Raw genomic sequence first — 14,666 nt, 5'->3', positions numbered from 1 at the left:
ACATCTAATACAATAGAACAAAGACTGTATTTTCTATAAAGACATGATTAACACAGGAATTGCTGACTTTTCCTTAGATTTGCAACATAGTATAATTCGAAGGCCATGAGAACACAGTAGTAATGAAATGTTCCATTCATAAGAGACCTTGCACCTGGCCACGAGGCCTGAGATCACCGACCGTGTAAAATGACGCTCAAGACCCCTTGTCCCCCACCCGTGTCCAGAACAATCCCACCTCTTGGTGGGTGGACACGGGACTAACCACTTAAGTTTTCGAACCAATTAATAATATTGATAGGAGGACACTAATCCCGACACTTAACAATTAATCCAATTAATGATGTCTATTTGCTGATATTCTAATAATCAATGATGACGTAAAATGTCTCTTAAAAGGACCTGCGCGTCCGCTTTTTAATCACTTGCCAATAAATTTTCTCGAAGTTATTTTAACCTGAACCTTGTGTGTCAGACTTAATTACTTCAGCGTATATACGCAATTTATTTTATTAATTCGGACAGGAACAGATAGACATTTAAACATTTTGGTTTACTGCTAAAAAGTACCATAACAGTATGACTATATGCAAATTGTTTATGTTAATTTATGATATTTATGATTTCGTTATATGTTAAAGGAGTTATACAGTATTTGGTTGTGTTAATAAATGCTGTGGCCTGTTTTCTCCAAGAAGTTGTCTGTCGTTATTTGAAGGGGTAAGTTATGGTTTTATGGGGGATGAAGGGAATGCTATCCAATGCCCACTACGTATATACAAGCACAGAAGACAGATACACAGAGAAAACAAAACAGAAAAGAACAGATCAAATGAGACCGATTAACCCATAAAATGGCTGCCGTGTAACGGTCCCCAGCCCCTATATATCCTTCATTCTACTACCGCCCCAGCCCCTCACCCTCTCTACCAATCCCTACTGCCTTGCTCAGTACTAACTGTCAAGGCCCTCCTCCACCTATGTGTCTCCATGGGGCTGCAATAGAGACGCAGCACAGATTATTGCACGGTACCCAACAGACCTGCCAACAGGGGTTAATATGCTTCTCCCACGAACTTCTGTTGGCCAATCATTATGGGTTTAGATCAGACCATGGCTCCTGATTGGTGGAGACTCTTTCTCAGCTGGACAGCTACAGGAACTTTTGAGTTTAATTTTTTTACTTCATTTTTTGCATCATCAGCGCTTTATGACATAGCGTTAACAGGGCTATGCACCAACGTGAGAATCCCAAGTTAATTTCCAAATTAAGGTCAAAGTAGCCGATCCGGAGCTACAGCTGAATGAGAATTTGAATTTGACATTCTCAGTTTAGTGAATAACTGTGTACGTGTTGTTTCCCTTTAAGAGGCTGACACCAATCTTCCCAGCATGTGTCAGGTTTAAAGGTCTGTAAAGGTACATTGTAACAAGCTATGAGCAGCAGCTATTTCTATTGTTACAAAGTATACACAGCTAGTGAGCGCCCCACCCACTTACTGAGCAAGGAATACACCTGTAAGGTAACTAGAACAGGTAGAGAGCTGATGGAACGCAAGCTGCGAAGCCTCAGTGTTTAACCTGTCCATCTATTGGTATATTATAAGGTAAGTGGCAACCGTAATCCTCATTAATACCTATAATAGCCATTAATATCTGTATGCTGCTGGATGCTCAGTGTGCAAGACATGCTGAAGGCTTGGACACGTGGGGTTTTATTCGCTAAACTATGAATTAAATAATATTTATTCAAATTGGGGGTTTAAAGCCAAAAAATGTTATCCATTTTTATTTTTTTACTACTTTGACTTTTTTTTTTACTTTTTTAAATTCAGATTTGTATTAAGAATAATTCACTATTTAGTGATAGACTCTGTAAGGTTTGTTGCTGTACAATTAATGGTTAAGAAAATAGTTTTAAAAAAAAATGAATTCATAAAAAATGTACAGATTTAAATGAAACCAAATGGGATGTATTCACCAAACTGGAAGCTGCAACAATTGACAGGGAAAATCATATTTTAGCCCAAAGCAGACAGACTGAAAAATGACGTCCAATTAAGGACCGATGTCTGTCAGAAACAAGAGTGCACTATGTAGTCCTTACGGGGTTAATGAACCATCAGCAGAGTTTCCGATTATCGCAGCTCTCCTCCAATCATGCCTCCAGGTTCAGCCTAGTAATTTGAAAACAGGAGTGCACTATGTAATCCTTAAGGGGTTAATGAACCATCAGCAGAGTTTCCGATTATCGCAGCTCTCCTCCAATCATGCCTCCAGGTTCAGCCTAGTAATTTGAAAACAGGAGTGCACTATGTAATCCTTAAGGGGTTAATGAACCATCAGCAGAGTTTCCGATTATCGCAGCTCTCCTCCAATCATGCCTCCAGGTTCAGCCTAGTAATTTGAAAACAGGAGTGCACTATGTAATCCTTAAGGGGTTAATGAACCATCAGCAGAGTTTCCGATTATCGCAGCTCTCCTCCAATCATGCCTCCAGGTTCAGCCTGGTAATTTGAAAACAGGAGTGCACTATGTAATCCTTAAGGGGTTAATGAACCATCAGCAGAGTTTCCGATTATCGCAGCTCTCCTCCAATCATGCCTCCATGTTCAGCCTGGTAATTTGAGAATTAATTAGAATCACTAATACACATTGATGGGCAGAACAGGAAAAGTGCTGCCCATCAGTATGTGGCATTCAATTGCTGCAGAATATAAATCAAGTGATAAATTGTTGAGCAATCATGCAGCACATGAATTCTACATACTGCCAGGCAGCATTTGCCATGGTGGATCTGGTGACCCTAACTGGTGCGGGTAGCGTTTTCACTCCACGGACAGAGCTTTTTAGTCTCTAGTTTAGGCTGAGATTAATCAAGGTTGGAAAAACATGAAGGTATCCCAATTATTTCCTCTGATTATCGGTTAACTGATGTTAGTAGTTAAACTAATTATACCCTAAACTGGTTAACATTAAGATATCTCTGCTCCCCGGGACACTGCAGCACATGAACTATTATCCTGTAGAATGCAGGAATCGTATGCTGCAGAAAGGAATCAATAAACTGATCAATGTGTCACATTTGGGATCATCTCTCCTTTATTGATTGAGTAGAAGCGTACGAATGCTTCATACTGCATACCGAAGTAGCATTGTATTGCCATACAGCGTGAGGACGTTTTTTATGAATCTAGAAATCCATTGTGGATCATCTGACAGCCCTAAATAAGAATCACGTCTCTTCTGTAAGAGTTGGTACTCAACCCAAGTGTTGGTAGCATCATTGTCACCTGGTTTGAAATGTTAATAGAAAGTCAATCCTCATAATAATTTTAGGTTTTTGTTAATCTCTCGTAATTCTACGGGAAAAAGATAACTGAGCACGTTCCGTGTCCTCCCCGTTACACACTGCTAAATTGTGCCGGGAGATTCTATAACCCAGTTACACACTGCCAAGGCGTGCCGGGAGATTCTATAACCCAGTTACACACTGCTAAATTGTGCCGGGAGATTCTAAAACCCCGTTACACACTGCTAAAGCGTGCCGGGAGATTCTATAACCCCGTTACACACTGCTAAAGCGTGCCGGGAGATTCTATAACCCAGTTACACACTGCTAAAGCGTGCCGGGAGATTCTATAACCCCGTTACACACTGTTAAAGCGTGCCGGGAGATTCTATAACCCAGTTACACACTGCTAAAGCGTGCCGGGAGATTCTATAACCCCATTACACACTGCTAAAGCGTGCCGGGAGATTCTATAACCCCGTTACACACTGCTAAAGCGTGCCGGGAGATTCTATAACCCCGTTACACACTGCTAAAGCGTGCCGGGAGATTCTATAACCCCGTTACACACTGCTAAAGCGTGCCGGGAGATTCTATAACCCAGTTACACACTGCTAAAGCGTGCCGGGAGATTCTATAACCCCGTTACACACTGCTAAAGCGTGCCGGGAGATTCTATAACCCAGTTACACACTGCTAAAGCGTGCCGGGAGATTCTATAACCCCGTTACACACTGCTAAAGCGTGCCGGGAGATTCTATAACCCCGTTACACACTGCTAAAGCGTGCCGGGAGATTCTATAACCCCGTTACACACTGCTAAAGCGTGCCGGGAGATTCTCTAACCCCGTTACACACTGCTAAAGCGTGCCGGGAGATTCTCTAACCCCGTTACACACTGCTAAAGCGTGCCGGGAGATTCTATAACCCCGTTACACACTGCTAAAGCGTGCCGGGAGATTCTATAACCCCGTTACACACTGCTAAAGCGTGCCGGGAGATTCTATAACCCCGTTACACACTGCTAAAGCGTGCCGGGAGATTCTATAACCCCGTTACACACTGCTAAAGCGTGCCGGGAGATTCTATAACCCCGTTACACACTGCTAAAGCGTGCCGGGAGATTCTATAACCCCGTTACACACTGCTAAAGCGTGCCGGGAGATTATATAACCCAGTTACACACTGCTAAAGCGTGCCGGGAGATTCTATAACTGTGAATACATCGGTATCTAATTATCGTCGAAGACGTCAGACTTGTGTAAAAATGAATTGCTATAACACGAATGGTCGTGTCGGTGCAGCACAGGGCACCGTTTAGTGAATACTCCTTCCCCTATGCAGGGAACAGCACATTTACAATGTTGACTATTGTTTCTGCCAGATGTAATTGACACAAGGCGTGTGTTGACTCCTTAGGAGTAACTTTCCTTCACACAGTGAAAATATTTTGTGCAGATAGAGGATGTTTTCAATCATCACTCCAACAATCTGATATTTGTAGCAAGTAAAATGCGTGCTTTATTCCTCACCTATGTGACCTGTGATGTGATAGTTTTGGGGTACTGTGGGCAGCATCAATCAATTATTTTGATGTTGCACCATGGGGGAATGTTCCACGTCTAGAAGGTGCCAGGAAAACTTCAACCTACTATATCTTTCTTTAAAAAAGTGAATAAACCTTGACATTGTTCTTAGGTATTTCTCTAGAGAAGGAAAATCTGTTCACAGTAGATATTGTGTGACTGTCACATTAGATCTGCCAGGGTGTGGTGTTTGTGACAAACATGCCATTTTGGGGAGAGGCATTCAAATATCTGATTTTACAAACCAAAAGCTCACTTTGTTAAACAAAACCGAATCGTTCACACTCTCTGTAAATGTTGTACATTATTCCTTATGGTGTATTTCATAATTATTGTGGGTACAGGCTCTTATTACTCTGATGGACCCCTTGCAGTGTGGCAGCAGGAATGGGGGTGGGCAGCAACAAGCAGGCCTGCCAATCACAAATTATGGGATTCCTTACAAAACCATTTTATAGGGTCGTGTGGCTCCCACTTCCAGATATGAACACAGAAACAAACTCAGACACCCATTCAGGTATACACACAGATATCCACAGACACACAGACAGATATCCACAGACAGATATCCACAGACACACATAGATTCACACACAGATATCCACAGACACACATTGCCAGACACACAGACAGATATCCACAGACACACACAGATAGATTCACACACAGATATGACACACTGCTAGATATACACTTACACATTCACAGATACGTGCGCACACACACACACACACACACAAACATCTACAGATACGCACTGCACTTGCTGCCACACAAATACATAGCAATAAATCAATAGAAACATTTGTTTTTTACCCAACATTTTCTTCATTTGGTTTTTGTTTGAACCTGAAGGATTATTACAGTGGGTGAACAACCTAACAATCACAGTTAAAATAAAACCTATAAGTAACACATCAGTAATTTGAAATGGCCATGGTGCCTGGAGTTTGCTGCAGGGATTTGCACATTTCCTGCCGTAGGTATAACTCCACCTCCGCACCATCAGCCAGTCCAAAGCAAGAGGTCCGTCCGGGCTGGCTGATCTCAGTTCTCTGCAGGTATGATTGCACACAATAGCATTCGCTGACGGAAGGCGGTCAGCTGACACTCTCAGCCAAAGAACAGCAACGGCATCAGTAGGGGAATTCACATCACCAAACCTGACTCCATATTCAAAATGGTTTGCCCCATTACCAGGGAATGGGCTAGGGTTCTCTGGTGGGTTGTATTGGCTGTGATGCTCGGATTCATTGGAATTATTTATACTTTAGTCACTGTCTTGTTCCCATAATATTTATCTGCAGTGTAATGGCTTCTGTGAGCTCTAGTGTGGCTAGCTGTCGCCGTTGTGGGAGGTCTAGTGTGGCTAGCTGCCGCGGTTTTGGGAGGTCTAGTGTGGCTAGCTGCCGCCGTTGTGGGAGGTCTAGTGTGGCTAGCTGCCGCCGTTGTGGGAGGTCTAGTGTGGCTAGCTGCCGCGGTTGTGGGAGGTCTAGTGTGGCTAGCTGCCGCCGTTGCGGGAGGTCTAGTGTGGCTAGCTGCCGCCGTTGTGGGAGGTCTAGTGTGGCTAGCTGCCGCCGTTGTGGGAGGTCTAGTGTGGCTAGCTGCCACCGTTGTGGGAGGTCTAGTGTGGCTAGCTGCCGCGGTTGTGGGAGGTCTAGTGTGGCTAGCTGCCGCCGTTGTGGGAGGTCTAGTGTGGCTAGCTGCCGCCGTTGTGGGAGGTCTAGTGTGGCTAGCTGCCGCCGTTGTGGGAGGTCTAGTGTGGCTAGCTGCCGCCGTTGTGGGAGGTCTAGTGTGGCTAGCTGCCGCGGTTGCGGTCTCCATTTTCCCCCAGGTGGATGTTTGTGTGCCGGGAGAAAGCTATGTTATCCTATTCACCTGGTCCAAAAATGGCTGCAGAAGGGAGCAATCAGTGGCAAGCTGTTCTGGTCTGTTAAGGGGCCTAAGCTAGATATTGCTATCTACCTCAGTAACACGTAGAAGTAGGGTGTTCTGCTAAAGGATGGACGTTATCACCCTGATGGTGGATGTGGGTTGAGAGGGCCATGCCCAGTAGAGTGGTGTCTGAAAAGGAACCAGGTGTTTAGGAGCTCTCCACGCACCCTAGCTGCTACACCGCACTGCAGTGGTTATTGTTCCTAGAGTCCCTGGCACCCCCTGCCCCTCACCCCACACACACACTGTGAGTACTCAAACCATTTTAGAATTGCCTTCTGACAGAGAGTAGGATGCTGGCGATAGTTTACATTTAACCAGCCGTGTAATACTGTCTGTAATTTGAAGCAGTTATCTGGAGAATGGCATGGGGGTTACAGGGCACACATTCCATGCACGTGCTCTAATTTGAAGAATTTTAGCCAAAAGCTTTGAATTTGTACCTGCCTTACCACATGTGACCACACGAGGCATATGATCCATGTAACCTTCATTTCAATGACTAGATACTCTGCCCATGTCTGCTCATTTTGAGTGTGGACAAGATAATTTCTGACACACAGAAACTATCCCAAGACTTGTCCAAGGTGGCATTTTCCTGAGACATTGGGTCCAACATATGATTATTATTATTATTATTATTATTGCCATTTATATAGCGCCGACAGATTCCATAGCGCTTTACAATATTATGAGAGGGGGGATTTAGCTATAAATAGGACAATTACAAGAAAACTTACAGGAACGATAGGTTGAAGATGGCCCTGCTCAAACGAGCTTACAGTCTATAGGGCATATGGAAACCGGTCATTACTCTCCAATTCCCTGTAATTTCTAGAAACACACTGTTTATTAATTTAAATGGAGAATGTCATGTGTTTGTTGCAGGAAGCAAAGTCCGCTGGTTGTGGATAAGTCTGTACTTTTTCTATATAAATATTTCCATTTTCTGCTGCAGGTCCGTTCACTATGGGGAATGAATGGAGCAAGACACAGGTTGAAGAGCATCAAGACGGAGACTTATCGGAAAATGATTCTGAGGTACAGTGAACAGAAATGAATATAAATTCATGCATACCCCACTCTACTCTTTCTCTTGGGAGAGAGATGGGGGGGGGGGAGGGGGTAGTGTATTTGGGAGGGTACAAAGAAAATAGCAGAATCAGCAATGGCATAAGAGGAGGGTGGGAGAACAAATCGGGAAAAATACTGGAGTTGATTCGAGAAACGGAGAGAATCTGATTGGATAACTACACGTAGATGTAATGGCAGTCGGATTAGACTGAAGATCAAATGCAATTACAACTATATGAAGTAAGCTTGTATTCAAATTAAATGTGTAACAAAATATACTTCCAGTTTATTTTGTTTATTAAAAGCTCAATAAAACCATAAGGGATAAAAACTAAATGAAATATATTTGAAATCAAGTTTGTACGGATTAATGCTGCACAAAACATAACAAGTTCAACAATCTACCAACTCGCTCATCCAGGTGATATGAATCCACAAATATAAGACTTACAGGTAAACCGTCAAACCTCAGTCATACTTGTTTTGCTCCAGCATCTTCACCTCCAAGATCGTCTGAGACCAGCCACCTGGACAGCTGCTGCAACAATCAGTTTGCATAACCAAAGTATTTCTGCACAAACTGTCAGAAACCATTTTTAGAGAAGCTCATCTGCATGCTCACCGCCCTCATTGGGGACTCGACCTGACTCCAGTTCGTTGTCGTAACCGACTTGTGTGGGCAAATGGCGTCTGGCACTTTGGAGAGGGGTTCTCTTCACGGATGAATCCCGTTTTTCACTGTACAGGGCAGAAGGCAGAGAGCGTGTATGGCGTTGTGTGGGTGAGCGGTTTGCTGATGTCAATGTTGTGGACCGATTGGCCCATGGCATTTTGAATGCACAGAGATACCGTGATGAGATCCTGAGGCCTATTTTTTGGCCATTCATCCTTAACCATCACCTCGTGTTGCAGTATGATAATGCACGGCCCTATGTTACAATGATCTGTACACAATTCCTGGAATGGCCAACACACTCACCGGACATGTCACCCATTGAGCATGTTTGGGATGCTCTGGATTGGCGTATACGACAGTGTTCCAGGTCCTGCCTATATCCAGCAACTTCGCACAGCCATTGAAGAGGAGTGGACGAACATTTCACAGGCCACAATCAACTACCTGATCAACTCTATGTGAAGGAGATGACTGGTTGCTGACTGGTTTTCACACCACATGCTGACTGGTTTTTGGACTCCCCCCCCCCCCCCCCCCAACCCCCGGATCCACCCAATACAGTTAAACTGCACATTTTAGAGTGGCCTATTATGGCCAGCCTAAGGCACACCTGTGCAATAATCCTGCTGTCTAATCAGCATCTTGATATGCCCCACCTTTCAGGTGGATGGATTATCTCGGCAAAGAAGTGCTCACTAACACAGATTTAGACAGATTTGTGAACAATATTTGAGAGAAATAGGCTTTTTGTGTACACAGAAAAAGTCTTATATCTTTGAGTTCAGCACATGAAAAATGGGGGCAAAAACAAAAGTGTTGCGTTTATAATTTTGTTCAGTGTATACGTTGATAATGGTTAAACATGGATCTTTCCTATTTAGGTGGGGGTTGAAATTCAGAACGGACCAATTACACAGCAGACCCGTCCGGGGGTAAACGCCATCAAAGGGACTGAACAAGGTAAGACGGACTACACCAAAGACATTTTACTTAGTGTACACTTGCATTCATTTTTTTTTTGTGTGCCAATATTGTGGATAAATCATTCAACACAGGATGAAAAAAAATTTCAATTTCAAATCAGCAACACGTATTAAATTTTTTTCACATGAAATTCCGGGTCAGCTCTAGTGACCATTAAAGATGCCTATAACAAGCTTATATTTGAGGAAAGTATAGAATCTGGTTCAACCCACATTTGCTTTTAAAAAAGATGGTTGGGAGGGCATCTTAACCCCTTAAGGACCAAACTTCTGGAATAAAAGGGAATCATGACGTGTCACACACGTCATGTGTCCTTAAGGGGTTAAATCAAAACAGAAACACTAGAATACTTATTTTTACCATTTGAGTGTTTCCTTGAACATGTTGGATGATGACTTTGTAACGGGACGACTCCAGTAACCCAACCGTTTGCTCCTGCTGGTTCCCTTCCTAAGCCGATCAGGAACTATTGGGACTTGTGTGGCGGAACCAACCTCGCCACCGGGCACTGGAGAAGCCTGGTTGCTTGCCTGCTCCCTTTGGACTATGGCCCTGCATGTTAAAGCTTCTATTTCCCCTGTAGAAAGGCTTATTCGTGCCTTTCTGCCGGGATGTTCGGTAGATTGCACGACCACCTAGGAGCGGGAGTGTGCCGCCAATTGACCTCCCTGAAGCTGCGGTTAACCGCAGCTTAATTGACGATCACTGGGTGGCCTTTGTTCGTCAAACAAACACGTGGTGGCGGCCATCTTTAAATCCCGAACAGCGGTGTTTTGCCGTCGAGTGTCTGGAACTAAAATCGGACACTCGACTAGGCAAACACCGCTGAGACCTCCAGACTTCCATGGATTCGTGCGGAAACTAACGAACAGGCCACCGTTCGGTAGAAAGACTCGTACGGACAAGGGGACTCCAATAAAGGCAGGCAAGAACCATTTCATTCGGTACTTTCACCCATAACTATTTGCGGCTACCGTTGCCTGTGCGGTCGGTCCTATCTTGCAACCTCCATAACTCCTGAACCCCTGGTCCGATCTGGGTGATCTTTGAGTATGTTACTCACCCAGATCAGGGCTAGCAGGGGATCCCCTATTTAGGAGTGTATCCCAGGTATTTGGGGTACATCCAGAAAGTGGGGAAGTAATGGACGTGGCTAAGGGGGTTATGTATCATGCTGAGGGGAGGAGATGTGTGGGAGGTAACGCATGTGTGATTGGTGTACTGTAAATCCCTCCCTTGCATGGGAGAATCCTTTATAAGCCAGTTGTTTTAACCCTCAAGCTGAAGTGTCATCTCATTCTTGGGGGGGGAATTTGATTGTATGCCGATTGCCAGGAGTGTAAGCGGATTGTATGCTTTTCCTGTTCGGCTGCTTCCAGTGTTCGTGTGCCTCTTGTTCGGGAGTTGGAAGATTCATGTAGTTTGCAGTTCGGGAGATTGGTGCTTGCAGTAGCTGCTTGTCTGGCTGAAAGGGGATTATCGCCTAAACGGTTTCTATCCTCTGGTGAGCGAAACGGTCCGTTACAACTAGGCTCTATGTGCTCCCAGGCAGGGGCGACACTCAGCCCTGGAAGCTCTTAGTCCTTACAAGGATTTTTCCCAGTTGCATCCCCTGCAAGCTGGAACAGCAGACACAGGGGTTACATCTTCCTTCCCCCCCAATAACAGGACGACACACCGTTTTGGAGGTTAAGCACTGACCTCTGCCAATCTTTATTCAACACAGGCTTCTTTTATACATAGACCCTCACAGGGGGTCTCCATTCCACACAATGTACTTCCCTTGGTCCCAGGCAGGAGGGGTCTGGGTTACAGATAGTCATCTCACACCCTGGGAGATACCAACCAGTACACAGGGATACGCATTAAACCATATTACATTCGGGGGGTTACACTTTGGGGCTCAGCGCCCCTGGAAGGTAAAAGGTTACAGGGTTGAATCCTACATCACTAGATATCGCTGGGTCCCATCTGGGATCCCTGCAAAAAGCAGGGCGATCAGATGACAGAGCCCGAGATATCAGCATCGAAAGTCTGGGGCTAGAGACTCTGTACATCCCCGAAATTAGTTCCATGCCATTGCTTGGTTTAGCCTGGCGAATTCAAACCAATCAGCTAAAAGGGCGCGAACCAAATCGCGACAATCAGCTGAAAGGAAGGAAGGAGTTTCACTGCCCAATGCAAAGAAAGGGCATGAACCTTGGCTGCACCAAACGGTGCTCAGGGAGGAGAGGAGTTTTGCCGCCTAATCAGTGGAAAGGGCGAAAAAACCCATTTGAAAAGGCACTCCTTCTCTGATTGGTCGACCTCTCCCTGCAGCGACCAATCATCACTTACTCATGCCGACCAACCCAGTTTGAATGGGCACTCCTTCTTCCATTGGTTGGAACGGACTTCCATGCGGCCAGCGGGACTCTGCGTCCATGAGACCACCTCACAGTCCCAGAGATTCCATGCTGGCGCTTGTCCCTCTCTCCAGTGGATATCCCCACGCAGGTATCCACTGGAGAGAGTGCTCTCCTGGGCAGCCACGAGCCTAGCCTCGTAGCTCCCAGGTAGGGGAATGGAACTAGTGACTACAGCTCCCTTGAGATTGGGTAGGACGGTCCCCAACACGGGGACTGAAGACCGGCTTTGCAGGCTGGTTCGGGATACGAATGCTGCCCCCTGGTGGCTTTCGGCTATACCAACCGGAGGCCACCCAGGGGAAGCACGCGCCACTTGCAGTCTGCAGTTTTCACACCTCGTTAAAAGTGTCTGAAAAGTAAAATGCATGCATGTAGTGTAAAAATACAAGGGGAAACACATTCAACAAGGGAAAATCATAACACATACACATTGGGGACACAAACTGCAAAACCAAACATCTGAATACTCAGTGGGCATGACACGCCACAGACTTCTACAAATTTTTTAAATTCTAAATTCCAAATTCTAAAATGTTCTGGTTTTGTAAACCAAATCATGGGTAACTAACATAATGGATTAAACATGTTACCCATCTTAATATTTCCTCTTTCTGAGCCGTGACATGGGTTTTCGAGCTAGGTTATTTTAGATTGTGTGCCCTCCAGCTATTGTCGTTAAGCTATTCATGGTGCCGGTTGGGTGCGTTCAGTGTGCGTTCACTGACATTTGCCAGATCTTTGATATTAATGTTTTCCTCTGCCCAAAGCTGTTTTCGTGCTTCTGGAAAGGGCGGGACAGGTTCTCGTTCTCATTAATTTTTTCTTTATATGTCAACATACCTGTATATATCGAGGGTGTGCACAGCTGACTAGACCTAGATTCTATACAGATAGTCAGCGTTCATTCCAAGAGAACAGGTCATTATACAAACCAGGGAAGGGCTAATCAAAGCCTCTCGTCTGGGATCTCCTAAATATGCCAGTTGTAGCTTCTCGTGAGGACTGAATTTACACGTCTTCACACATCTTTCAAACCACAGGCTCTCCCAATGGGCCGTGACTTTACTAAGCTTGAGTAATTACCATTTTCCAGGTGAATAGATTTTAATACATATTGGGGGGGAGGGGGGGGGGAGGAGTTCACTCACCTATTTAAGAACATTGCCAATTTAGAACAACGTAAATAAAGACATTTTGAGCTTACCTCTACAGGACTCAAATCTATCTTTTCTGAAAACATTCTGTAATCCCAGAGCTCCACAGTAACACAACTCACAGTAATATGCAGTCTGTCTGAGTGTATCACAGAGCTCCACAGCAATAAAACTCACAGTAATGTGCAGTATGTGTGTGATCACAGAGCTCCACATCAATAAAACTCCCAGTAATGTGCAGTGTGAGTGTATCACAGAGCATCACAGTAATAAAACGCACAGTATTGTGCAGTGTGTGTATGAGCGTATCACAGAGCTCCACAGCAATAAAACGCACAGTAACGGGCAGTCTGCATGAGTGTATCACAGAGCTCCATAGCAATAAAACTCACTAATTTATTTGGCAGTTTCCTAGCTTTAAATAAAAACAAAAAAAAAAACGAACCACCTCTCGATATCTAAAATGTATTATATGAAATGTATACGGTGCATGAAGTTCCCCACGTCACTCTCCTATCACACAAGGGCTTACAAATGCAGCGATTTGTTTAAAGAAATGGCTGCAGCTGGAAGAGAGTCTATTGCTTCCTAAGGTCAAAGAATCTTCCCTCCATCCTGTGAAATCCAAGATCCATCCAACGTTTGCATGTTGGTACCGCTATCCACGTCTCTCCTTTCCTTTCTGTGATGGAGAGACAGACAGAGAGACAGACAGGCAGACGGAGACAGGCAGACGGAGACAGGCAGACGGAGAGAGACGGACGGAGAGAGACGGACGGAGAGAGACGGACGGAGAGAGACGGACGGAGAGAGACGGACGGAGAGAGACGGACGGAGAGAGACAGACGGAGAGAGACAGACGGACGGAGACAGACGGACGGAGACGGACGGACGGAGACGGACGGACGGAGACGGACGGACGGAGACGGACGGACGGAGACAGACGGACGGACGGAGACAGACGGACGGACGGAGACAGACGGACGGACGGAGACAGACGGACGGACGGAGACAGACGGACGGACGGAGACAGACGGACGGACGGAGACAGACGGACGGACGGAGACAGACGGACGGACGGAGACAGACGGACGGACGGAGACAGACGGACGGACGGAGACAGACAGACGGACGGAGACAGACAGAGACACAGAGAGAGAGAGACAGACAGACAGACAGAGACACAGAGAGAGAGAGACAGACAGACAGACAGAGACACAGAGAGAGAGAGACAGACAGACAGACAGAGACACAGAGAGACAGACAGACAGAGACACAGAGAGAGAGACAGACAGACAGAGACACAGAGAGAGAGAGACAGACAGACAGAGACACAGAGAGAGAGACAGACAGACAGAGACACAGAGAGAGAGACAGACAGACAGAGACACAGAGAGAGAGACAGACAGACAGAGATAATATAGTTAGTTATCTAGGTTGACAAAAAGACAAAAGTCCATTAAGATCAACCAAAAAAAACCAAATGTAGCCATTTCCAATAATGCTCCAAAAATGGGGAAAATCAATCCTTCTTTACTCCGAAATGTCAATCAGATT

At 45.2% G+C, this 14,666-nt stretch overlaps 1 protein-coding gene across 1 annotated transcript in view; it reads left to right on the top strand.

Annotated features, from left to right (window-relative positions):
• Positions 1–1,534: 1,534 nt before the first annotated feature.
• BCAS1 (brain enriched myelin associated protein 1) overlaps positions 1,535–14,666 on the top strand; it is an 89,906-nt gene continuing 76,774 nt past the window's right edge. The window contains exons 1-3 of the mRNA XM_063459701.1: positions 1,535–1,607; positions 7,772–7,854; positions 9,445–9,523. Of these exons, the coding sequence (XP_063315771.1) occupies positions 7,783–7,854; positions 9,445–9,523 (151 nt within the window). The 5' untranslated portion in view covers positions 1,535–1,607; positions 7,772–7,782. The remainder of the gene's footprint in view (positions 1,608–7,771; positions 7,855–9,444; positions 9,524–14,666) is intronic.

This window comes from Pelobates fuscus, chromosome 6 (genome assembly GCF_036172605.1).
Source record: "Pelobates fuscus isolate aPelFus1 chromosome 6, aPelFus1.pri, whole genome shotgun sequence".
NCBI classification, from domain to species: Eukaryota; Metazoa; Chordata; class Amphibia; order Anura; family Pelobatidae; genus Pelobates; species Pelobates fuscus.
The sequence above is the reverse complement of the archived record's forward strand: the minus strand, read 5'-3'. Positions and strand labels throughout refer to the sequence as shown.